Genomic DNA, 12335 nt, shown 5'->3' with positions numbered 1-12335 from the left:
ATACATACCAAATAATTCAAACCTTGTAGGTCCATATAATAGCACAATGTTTTCTATGAGGTGTAACACGTACAGTGCCAGTTGTGTTCACACATTGGTTCATATGGACATTGTTGGTACATGGCTGCCCCTTCGTACCACACAGGAAGTAACAGCCAACCGAGTCCAGTTGAAATCTGTGGTCACTGTTTGCAATCTCTTGTCTCCCTCCTGATAGGCCACATATGCCCGCTGCCCTATCTGCCCTTACTCCTGCTTGTGGATTTTAATGCCAAGCATCCATTGTGAGGCAGTTTTTTTATCTAGTTTTGGTCTCCTCATAGACAGGTTTCTTGCAAACCATGACCTGTGCATTCTTAATTATGGTTCCCTCCTCACTTCCCCTCTCCTCCTCCTTTCACTAGTGGTTGCCACATGATGACCTGTGCAATAGTGACCACTTCTTGTTGATTCTCTCATTTCTTTCACATGTCCATGTGGTCAGGTTACCCTGCTGGGCTTTCTATTGCACTGGCTTGTGCCTATATACCTCCCAGGTCAGGTATACCCCCTCTTTGTCAGGTTATATTTTTTAAATTATCCATAATGTGTCCGATATGGTTAGTCATGCCATCGGCATTACCATTCCTAGCTTGACGGGCCCCTTCTTTCACCGCCAGCCAGTCCCATGGTGGAACACTGCCATGCCATCACCATCCGTGATTGCTGTCAATCCGTGAAACACTTAAATGACTCCTAACCTCTGCCAGTCTTATTACTTTAAATGCCTGTTACTTAATCGGACAGAGCAAGCAGGTGCATTGGGAACACTATGTCTCCTCCCCTGTCTTTTCATTACTCAGCCTTGAAGGCTTTGTTCCATCGTGGGCCTTGCTCTCCTGGGTGGCCTTTGCATAGGTCCGTTAGACTGCACAAAACACTTTGTGACCCATTTGCGATGGCTCTGGAATCAGCCCCATATCTGGCCAACTTCCTCCTTTGGAGACAGTAAGCTGAAGCTTCCCACTTACATTTTAACCCTTGTCAGCAGAATCCTATAATGAATGTTTTACTGGAAGGGAGCTTCTTCCATTCCTCTTATCTTCTCATGATTCGTACCCTGGCTCCTGGCTCTATCCATAACCAATTGCTTCAACACCTCAGTCCTCCACGACTAGAATATCACCTCTGGGTGTTGGCTCCAAGTGGTTTTTCCATGTCAATGAACAGACATTATTGTGGTTCCTATCCTTTAGCTGGTAAGGATCCATCGTCCCTCATTGGTTAGCAGCCATTAAGTCTGATCTATGCCCCCAGCAAGTTATTTGAGCAGATGGTGGTTCATCAGCTCTGCTGGGGCCTTGAATCTTGAGACCTTTCATGTCCTCAGGCTTCTGGGAGGTATGGTTTCTGATCAGTCATCTGCTTCAGTTCAAATAGCAGTTCGACAGGCCTTTTCTCAGCACCATCATCTTGCTACAGTTTTCTTCGAGCTTCATAAGGCCTACGGCATGGTTTGGTGCCGTCTCATCTTACTTGCACTCCATGACTTGCCCCTCCCTCCCCTCTGATTTGTATTCCCCAGGTCCTGCCTCACTGGTTGTTCCGAATTCAGGTTGACACTGTTCTCTGCCCTCTGTGGACCCAAAGGAATGGCATTCCATAGGGTCCTGAATTAAGTGTCCTTTTTCTCACTGCTATTAATGGTCTCGGACTTGGAAGAGCAGTTGAACGGAATGGACAGTGTCTTGAAAGGAGGATATAAGATGAACATCAACAAAAGCAAAACGAGGATAATAGAATGTAGTCAAATTAAGTCGGGTGTTGCTGAGGGAATTAGATTAGGAAATGAGACAATTAAAGTAGTAAAGGAGTTTCGCTATTTGGGGAGCAAAATAACTGATAATGGTCCAAGTAGAGAAGATATCAAATGTAGACTGGCAATGGCAAGGAAAGCATTTCTGAAGAACAGAAATTTGTTAACATCGAGTATAGATTTAAATGTCAGGAAGTCATTTCTGAAAGTATTTTTATGGAGTGTAGCCATGTATGGAAGTGAAACGTGGACGATAAATAGTTTGGACAAGAAGAGGATAGAAGCTTTCGAAATGTGGTGCTACAGAAGAATGCTGAAGATTAGATGAGTAGATCACATAACTAATGAGGAGGTATTGAATAGGATTGGGGAGAAGAGAAGTTTGTGGCACAACTTGACTAGAAGAAGGGGTCGGTTGGTAGGACATGTTCTGAGGCATCAAGGGATCACCAATTTAGTATTGGAGGCCAGTGTGTAGGGTACAAATCGTAGAGGGAGACCAAGAGATGAATACACTAAGCAGATTCAGAAGAATGTAGGCTGCAGTACGTACTGGGAGATGAAGAAGATTGCACAGGATAGAGTAGCATGGAGAGCTGCATCAAACCAGTCTCAGGACTGAAGACCACAACAATATCAAATTAATGGTCTCATGGCCTTTGTCGGAATGTTTGTTGCCCCGCTCTGTATGTGGAGCACTTCTGTGTGTGAGCTAGTTCCCATGCTGTAACCTCTGTGGAAAGACAGTCCCAGGGTGCCACCAAGTGTGGTTCCACATGGATTGTCTCCTACGTTTTTCTGTTCTTAAATCAAGGGTGATGCATTTCTGTTGCTGTACTACAATCCAATCTTATCTGGAGCTTTATCTTAATACCCAGTGCCTGACCACAGTTGTCCAGTTCCATTTCTTGGGTCTTCTTTTTGACAACAAGCTTACTTGGCTCTCCCCATATCCACCGTCTGAAGAAAATCTGTTTCCATAAACTCAAATGTTCTTTGCTTCCTTACCCACATATTTTATAGTGCAGATTGTTTGACTCTTCTCTGCCTTTATTGGGCCTTAGTTCTGCCCTGTCTGGATAACTGTTATCAAGTTCATGGCTCTGGTCCCCCTATCATACTGTTCCTGTTGGACCCTGTCCACCATCATGGTATCCATTTGGCGACGAGTGCCTTTTGCACTAGGCTTGTTGATAGTCTTTTTCTTGATACTGGGATCCCCACCCATCTTCCGGTTCTTCGCTGTGATTTCCATCTTCCCTCTTTGTCCAGTTTTCCACGTTCTCATCCGATTACCCCCCATTGATTAGTTCCTTGGCCCCAGATTCAAATGGATTTCTCTCAGGATCCAAATCCTCCATCGATCCAATGGTGTTCTGTCCACTTTTACAGGATTTCAGGGATGCTTCTAGTTCTTACATCAGTGGCTCGAAGACCACTAGTCTCGTGGGATGCCTACATATTTTCTGTTGGCACGGAACACCATCTCTTGCCTGTCAAGTGTTAAATGGTCTTCCCTCACTGAGTTTTATTATGCTAAGTCTCAATGAATGGCCTTCGGGCTATCGCTCAGTGTTCCCCTCACCCCCAACCTCTTGGTCTCTACCATCAATGATCTTCTCGCCGATCTTGACTGTGCTGCTTTGGATAACCTGGGTAATGAGGTTGCTGATCGTTTGGGTGGTGGGAGGAGTGGAGACAGCCACTATTCCCCATTGCCCGTGACCCCTCTGGGGTTGGATTTGTGGCATCACATCTTATTCCTCGTCGCTGAGTCATGGGCCGACTCATATTTGGCCACCCTCCAGTCAAATAAACTCTGTGTGACGAAGGGAGTCCTCTGCCACATGATGTTCTTCCTTCCACCTCCCCTAATGGGAATCTACTGTCCTCTGCCGTCTTCATATTGGCCATACCAGGTTGACACCCCCCTCTTATTTATTTATTTATTTCTTACTCCATAATGAGTCGCATCCCCACCTCTTTTGTAATTGTCCACCAGCCCGTGCCCCTTCCCCAACCCACCCCACACCACCCCACCCCACCCACAGTGATAATGATCCATATTTTGTAGTTGGTTTGTCCACCCAGATTTAAATTCATGAATTTCCTTCCAGAATTGTATTCCGTATGTCAGCATTGATATGGGTTTGGGAGGCCTTCGGCCTTGAATTCACGCTGGCCTGGTACCCCTTTTCCCTAATTTTTGTCTGGTCTTTCTCTGTTTTGTTTGGTTTTTATCTGTGTTTTGTTTGGTTTTTATCTGTGTTTTGTTTGGTTTTTATCTGTGTTTTGTTTGGTTTTTATCTGTGTTTTGTTTGGTTTTTATCTGTGTTTTGTTTGGTTTTTATCTGTGTTTTGTTTTGTTTTTATCTGTGTTTTGTTTTGTTTGGTTTTTATCTGTGTTTTGTTTTGTTTGGTTTTTATCTGTGTTTTGTTTTGTTTGGTTTTTATCTCGGCTTTTTCTGGTCTTTATCGCCACTTTTTTCTGGTCTTTATCGCCACTTTTTTCTGGTCTTTATCGCCACTTTTTTCTGGTCTTTATCGCCACTTTTTTCTGGTCTTTATAGCCACTTTTTTTCTGGTCTTTATCGCCACTTTTTGTCTGGTCTTGGTGTAATTCGCCTTTTTGTCCGGTCTTGGTCTAATTCGCCTTTTTGTCCGGTCTTGGTCTAATTCGCCTTTTTGTCCGGTCTTGGTCTAATTCGCCTTTTCGTCCGGTCTTGGTCTAATTCGCCGTTTTGCCTGTCTTTTTCTTGTGTCCTCTTTCTCTGGTGTTGTCTTTGTTGTGCCTCAATCATTTTACGGTATTGGGATCGAGATGGGTCTGCGGCAGTGCTGGTGCTTTTTGATCTCACCCCTCTCCACCTCCTCCTCCCTTCCTTTTTTTGGACTCTTTCTTCTACCCAAACATTCCTTCCGCCCCTTTGTTTGCCTGATTTTCTCCCCGACGACTGGACTGTACTATTGGTGTTGTTCTTGTCACTCTGGACCTTGAGACTAATGGCCTTGCTGTTTGGTCTCCTCTCCTAACCAACTAACGATACATATCACATTTCAAGTGAGTGTCTAAGACATCCTTGATGTGAGAGTTATATTGATATATCAGATGATAAGGAATTATTATTTGGAGTTTTACTGCAGCCACTTAGTCCAACCTTTCACTATTTCTTTGGAGATCATGTTCATTTTTCTCTTTTATTGTGTTATTTCATTTTTTTTTGTTTGCATCAGTGTATTCTGTAATTGTATCATTACCATTTCAAGTAAAGAGTGTCTACAAAAAATGTATTTTTCTTTTCACTGTACTTGATTATTTACGTTGGTTTAGTAATTTATGATCATTGGTCAGTAAATAAAAAATACTTGTTTGTTCTGTAAATGTACTGTATAAGCTATGATTTATTTCCTAGTAAGGAAAGTAAAGCATTTCCAAGCATCAACTGATTAAGGTAAAATTTTAAAGCCTGAAAATTAACCAGTCTGACTTTGTCCAGCTATGTTGAAAATTTGCCTTCAATATTATTTACTTTTTACAAATTTTCATTTCATTACTTTATGTGCAGGAGATGCATTTTTAATATTATTATCAGAGGCACACATTCAACACTTTCGAATCCTTTTCCATTATGCTGTCATTTCAGTTTATCCCCAAAGGTTTGATACCTTTGAAACTTCCTGGCATATTAAAACTGTGTGCACCGACCGAGACTCGAACTCGGGTCCTTTGCCTTTCGCGGGCAAGTGCTGTACCATCTGAGCTACCGAAGCACGACTCGCACCCGGTCCTCACAGCTTTACTTCTGCCAGCATCTCGTCTCCTGCCTTCCAAACTATTCAGAAACTCTCAAAGTTTGGAAAGTAGGAGACGAGATAATGGCACAAGTAAAGCTGTGAGGACCAGGCATAAGTCGTGCTTCGGTAGCTCAGATTGTAGAGCACTTGCCCGCGAAAGGCAAAGGTTCCGAGTTCGAGTCTCGGTCGGTGCACACAGATTTAATCTGCCAGGAAGTTTCATATCAGCGCACACTCCACTGCAGAGTGAAAATCTCATTCTGGTTTGATACCTTTGCTCATTTTCCTTACTTTCTGTGTAATAAGACACTAGACTCCAATTTTGATGTGTATTCTTCAATTACTGATATTTGACATCAATCTCCTGAGTATAATATCACGTGTGAAGGCACTAAGCAATGTATTATGTTTTCTCCTGAAATAGGTTTTTTTATACTACCGAAGGAGAAAAGTACAAAATGCCACACAGTGCTATTTGCAAAGGTTTGTTGTGCATTGCACGGTATGAGAGTAACCAAGAATGGCATCGTGCACAGATCTGCAGCGTAAAGGATGGAATGTCTAAAATCAAAGTGAGTTTACGACTTTTTACTTATTTGTGGTAATCCCGCATGCTCAGAGAGATTTTCTTGTAATTGAAAAGTTATGAGATATCTTAAGATTCATATTTTTAGATATTGTAAATGTGCAAGAAGGCACAAAAGATTCAGTTATTATTGTAATGGTGTATTCTGCAGTTTCAGAAATAATAGACTGTCACTGTAATTGTAGATTTGCAGCTGATTTAAAATACATTCAAAGAAAAGAACACGTGTTCACATCAGATTATCCTCATTGAAAGTAAAAAAAAAGCGAATGCCATTGTTTGTGCATTCCACATTTGTCTGCAATAGGTGAGTGGTTGCCTGTCCCTTATTTTACATATTGTTCCATCAAGAATTTGCATTATTGCTAGGAACACCATCCAAAGTGAGTCTAGGTTTATTATACTTCATTGAATAACTATAAATAGTAGAATTAATTTGTCTCCATGTTTTACAGTACTGCAGGATTGTAATCCAGGTTTAATGGACCCTTGTTGTGTTTTTACTCCAGCAAGTCACACACAAACGTATATTATCATCTACAGTCTGACCTGCTCTTCCAGTATGTACACATTATGATGTGAAGTATCCAGGCACCTAATAATGGACATTAATGTGATGTGTGTCCACCATTCACTTTTATGATAATTTGAACTCCGCTGGGAATGCTTTCGGGGACTTGTCTGAATGCTGTGGAGGAATGCAGCCCATTCTTCTTCAGGAGTCGAAATGAGATAAAATAGTGATGTTGGACCCTGTGGTCCAAAGATAATATTCTAAAGGATCCGTAAGGTTTTTAATTGGGTTTATTTCCACACTCTGGGCAGACTGATCTGTTTCAGGAATGTTGTTGTCCACAAAACATTCCTAACAGATGCTGCTTTATGACAGGACACATTGTCATGCTGATACAATCAATCATTGTCTCCGAATGGGCTCCTCTTCTGTACACTGTACAAAGTGCTATAAAGTGTTTTCATATGCTTCAATATTTTTTGTTTTCCTAAGTTGCAGTAAGAAATCTACACCCTAGCCAGGAAAAACTCCCCATATAGTAACACTAGCTACTCTGTAGTTTGTTATTAGCATTGCGAATGATGAAGGGTAATGTTATCCAGGCATTCGACAAAACCAAATCATTCCCCGAGAGTGCCACTAGTAATAGCATGATTTATCACTCCCAGTTATCTGTTTGAAGTCATTCTTTATCCAGTGGTGTTGCTATGTACACCTCCTTGGGCTTTGCTTAGCACCGACTACAGAAATGTGTGACTTATGAGGACCTGCTCTTTCATTGTGCTCCATTCTTTTTAACTCCCTAAGCTCAATCATTGTGTTAGCTGCACATGCGACTTTTTCCACTGGTTTCATGGCATTTTTTATAACCAAGCTCCCCAACAGTCGATTGTTCCTGTACGTGATGTCTGCTTTGCCTTGGTTTAGTTGTGGTTATTCCTTTCTGTTTTCACTTTACAATCACATCACTAACTGTCAAATAGGGCAGCTTTAGAAGAGTTTAAATGTCCCTGATTGATTTGTTACTCAGGTGACACCCAATGACTACTGTTGCTCGTTGGGGGTGTAGTGCTAGAACTTCTGAGTTACTCACCATGTAACCAGTTCTGCTACTTAGATATACAGTGCAGATTTGATTAACTGGACTAATTTTTGTTTTAAGTTGATCAAGTAAGCAGAAATGTGGATAATTGAATGTATCAAGAAAAGTGATTTTCATATAATTAATTCTTTAAAGACAACCTCCGCCACCTGGATATGATTACTTCTAGGAGTGTTTTAATATGTTTATCTGTCCGGTGTTAGTGCATAATATTGTGTGTTTATTCAGAACAACAAAAACAAATTCAACTAAAATCAACAAAAATCAATATTTAATAGAGATTAGACACACATTTTTGTACATGAGTGCATATTTTCTTAATTACTAAAATACTGCAATCTTAAATCATTAGATACCTAACAAAAGTGAAATAGGACAGTCACTGTAGTTTAATTTTGTTTAAAATAATTGGTAACAGTCACTTGATGTTAACAATTTCTTCTCTTCATTGCTGCTGAATCACAAACATGTTTTAATTGTAGTAAACTAATGGTTTTACTTTCTGTTTCTCGAATAATTTGAAAGCCAGTTACAGGGCTTTAAGTGCTTCCATATGAGGTGGTTCTGCATCATTTTCTGCTATTCATTTGCTTCTTCTGTTTTATGTTCTTGCATTTCATGATATTCATTTGCCTGCAGTATATTTTCAACAATTTTATCATCCAACATGATCTGGAAACCTTGATGATTACTGTCACAAGTGACTATTTCATATCATCGGCATCACATTACTGGCATATTTGTGTGTTTGTCAGTAGCTCATTTATATCCTCCAAGAACAGTCATCCACATTATTTATTGAATTTTTGTGCTCCTATTTTGTTATTCTGTTCCAACCTTTGTTCAAAGTCTTCCTTTCAATCAAATCCCATGCATCTACAACCATGTAACAACACTTCTTTAAATTGGCGTGAAAAATGACAAAATGACTTTACATTATCTTCATCCATAGATAACAATCTAGTTACAAGTTGTTTTCTGTAAAATCGCTTTAATGTTTCAGTAATACTTTGATCCTTTGCTACAAGCAAGGATGTCACAGTAAGAGGCAGTTTTACTCTACACATTTCCATTTTCTCTCTCTTAACACTTCAGCCAAAGGACGGATTCTAGTAAAAGTAGGACATTTCCCTGTATATCTATTTCATTGTGAATGTCTAGGTGTTCATCTGTTTTATGAAAAGGAAAGTTGCCACTCACCATATAGTGGAGATGCTGAGTCACAGATAGGCATAGCAAAAAGACTGTCACAAATAAAGCTTCCTCAAAAGAAGATGACAAACATGCACATACACGACTGCAGTCTCAGGCAACTGTAACAACACTGCGAGCAGCAGCACCAGTACCAGTGCATGATGGGAGTGAGGACTGGGTGGAGGTAAGGAGGAGGATGGGTCAGGGAGGGGGAGGGATAGTGGGGTAGGGGTGGCGGACATTACACTGCTGCTGAGAAGTGTGCAGGGATGAGGTGGAGGGAGGATAGGGCGGTGGATTCAGTAGGGCAGATGAAGAACAGGGGAAGGAGGGAGGAGGGGAATGATGGACAGGAAGGGAAGTAAAACAACTGGATGCAATGGTGGAATGAGGGCTATATAGTGCTGGAATGGGAACAGGTAGGCTGGGTGAGTGAGGACAATGACTAACAAAGTTTGAGACCAGGAGGGTTATGGGAACGTAGGATATATTGCAGGGAAAGTTCCCGCATTCGCAATTCAGAAAAGCTGGTGCTGATGGGAAGGATCCATATGACATAGGCTGTGAAGCAGTCATTGAAAAATACACTACTGGTCATTAAAATTGCTACACCATGAAGATGATGTGCTACAGACGCGAAATTTAACCGACAGGAAGAAGATGCTGCGATATGCAAATGATTAGCTGTTCAGAGCATTCACATAAGGTTGGTGCCGGTGGCGACACCTACAAGGTTCTGACATGAGGAAAGTTTCCAACCGATTTCTCATACACAAACAGCAGTTGACCAGCGTTGCCTAGTGAATCGTTGTTATGATGCCTCGTATAACTAGGAGAAATGCGTACTATCACGTTTCTGACTTTGATAAAGGTCGGATTGTAGCCTATCGCGATTGTGGTTTATCGTATCATGACATTGCTGCTTGTGTTGGTCGAGATCCAATGACTGTTAGCAGAATATGGAATCGGTGGGTTCTGGAAGGTAATACGGAACACCATGCTGGATCCCAACGGGCTCGTATCACTATCAGTCGAGATGACAGACATCTTATCCGCATGGCTGTAATGGATCGTGCAACCACGTCTCGATCCCTGAGTCAACAGATCGGGACGTTTGCAAGGCAACAACCATCTGTATGAACAGTTAGATGACGTTTGCAGCAGCATTGACTATCAGCTCAGAGACCATGGCAACAGTTACCCTTGACGCTGTGTCACAGACAGGAGTGGCTGCAATGGTGTACTCAACACTCAACGATGAACCTGGGTGCACGAGCGGCAAAACATTTTTTTTTTTTTTTTTTTTTTTTTTTATATATATATATATATATATATATATATATATATATATATATATATATATATATATATATATATATATATGACTCCACATTCTGTTTACAGCATCATGATGGTCACATCCGTGTTTGCGTGTTTGGCGACATCGCGGTGAACGCACATTGGAAGCATGTATTTGTCATCGCCATACTGGCGTATCACTCGGCGTGATGGTATGGAGTGCCATTGGTTACACGTCTCGATCACCTCTTGTTCACATTGATGGCACTTTGAAAAGTGGAAGTTACATTTCAGATGTGTTACGAACCATGGCTCTACCCTTCGTTCGATCCATGCGAAATCCTACATTTCATCAAGATAATGCACGACCACATGTTGCAGGTCCTGTACGGGCCTTTCTGGATACAGAAAATGTTCGACTACTGCACTGGCCAGCACATTCTCCAGATCTCTCACCAATTGAAAACATCTGGTCAATGGTGGCCGAGCAACTGGCTCGTCACAATACGCCAGTCACTGCTCTTGATGAACTGTGGTATCGTGTTGAAGCTGTATGGGCAGCTGTACCTGTACACGCCATCAAAGCTCTGTTTGACTCAATGCCCAGGCATATCAAGGCCGTTTTTACGGCCAGAGGTCATTGTTCTGGGTACTGATTTCTCAGGATGTATGCACCCAAATTGCGTGAAAATGTAATCACATGTCAGTTCTAGTATAATATATTTGTCCAATGAACACCCGTTTATCACATGCATTTCTTCTTGGTGTAGCAATTTTATTGGCCAGTAGTGTAGGATGTTACGTTTTGCAGCACTCTAAGCAACCAGGTGGTCCACTTGTTTCTTGGCCGCAGTTTGTCAGTGACCATTCATGCAGACTGACAACTTGTTGGTTGTCATGCTCACCTAGTATGCAGCACAGTGTTTGCAGCTTAGCATGTAGTTCACATGACTGGCTCCACAGGACATTTGATGGGATAGGTGATGTTTGTGACTGGACTGGAGTAGGTGGTGTTGGGAGGATGTGTGGGACATGTCTTGCTTCAAGGTCTGTCACCCTCCCAACCTTGTACAAAAACAAATCTTCAGTGCCTTGTCTTTCCTGTCTCCCAACACCTCTCAAAGTCCAGCAGTCCAGCCACAGAGCATTCCCCTCGTAACTCAGTATTATCCAGGACTGGAGCAACTGAATTAGATTCTCTGCCCGAGTTTCAGCTACCTTTCGTCATCTGAAATGAAAAATGTCTTCCCACCCCTCCTCCAGTGGTATTCCTCCGTCCACCGAACCTAAACAGTATACTAGAGCCTCCCTACACAACCCCTGCTACCAACCCCTTACCTCATGGCTCATATCCTGTAGTACACCTAGATGCAAGACCTGTCCTATACATCCTCCCACCACCACCACCACCACCACCACCACCACCACCACCACCACCACTACTACCTACTCAAGTCCAATCACATACCTCATCAAAGGTAGGTCTATCTGTGAAACCAATCATGTGATCTACAAGCTAAGCTGCAATCTCTGTGCTGCATTGAATGTGGGCATGACAACCAACAAGCTGTCTGTCTGCATGAATGGCCACCAACAAACTATGGCCAAGAAACAAGTGGACCACCCAGTTGCTGAGCACGCAGCCAACCATGACATCCTTCATTTCAAGGACTGCTTTACAGCCTGTGTCATATGGATCCTTTCCACCAGCACAAGCTTTTCTGAGTTGTGCAGGTGGGAACTTTCCCTGCAATATATCATACATTCCTGTAATACTCCTGGTCTCAACCTTCGTTAATCATTGTCCTCACCCATCCAGTCTCCCTGTTCCCATCCTAGCACAATGCAGCCCACATTCCACCATAGCACCCAGTCTTTTTATGTCTCTTCTTTTCCGCTATCCCCCCCCCCCCCCCCCACCTCTCCCCTGCTTTCCGTCTAGCCTCCCGACTGCACATAGCTGCCTTATCCTCTCTCCACCTTGTCCCTGTGCACTCCTCAGCAGCACTGCACTGTTCGCCACCCCTACCCCACTGTCCCTCCCCCTCCC

At 42.4% G+C, this 12335-nt stretch overlaps 1 protein-coding gene across 2 annotated transcripts in view; it reads left to right on the top strand.

Moving 5' to 3' along the window:
* LOC126336862 (uncharacterized) overlaps positions 1–12335 on the top strand; it is a 313200-nt gene that overhangs the window by 151511 nt on the left and 149354 nt on the right. For both annotated transcript variants that reach the window (XM_050000960.1, XM_050000958.1), the window contains exon 12: positions 6015–6162. In XM_050000960.1, coding sequence (XP_049856917.1) covers positions 6015–6162 — 148 coding nt within the window. The remainder of the gene's footprint in view (positions 1–6014; positions 6163–12335) is intronic.

The sequence above is a fragment of the Schistocerca gregaria genome, chromosome 2 (assembly GCF_023897955.1).
Source record: "Schistocerca gregaria isolate iqSchGreg1 chromosome 2, iqSchGreg1.2, whole genome shotgun sequence".
In the NCBI taxonomy this organism is placed as follows: domain Eukaryota; kingdom Metazoa; phylum Arthropoda; class Insecta; order Orthoptera; family Acrididae; genus Schistocerca; species Schistocerca gregaria.
Note: the sequence above shows the minus strand (reverse complement) of the source record. Positions and strands in the feature narration are given on the sequence as shown.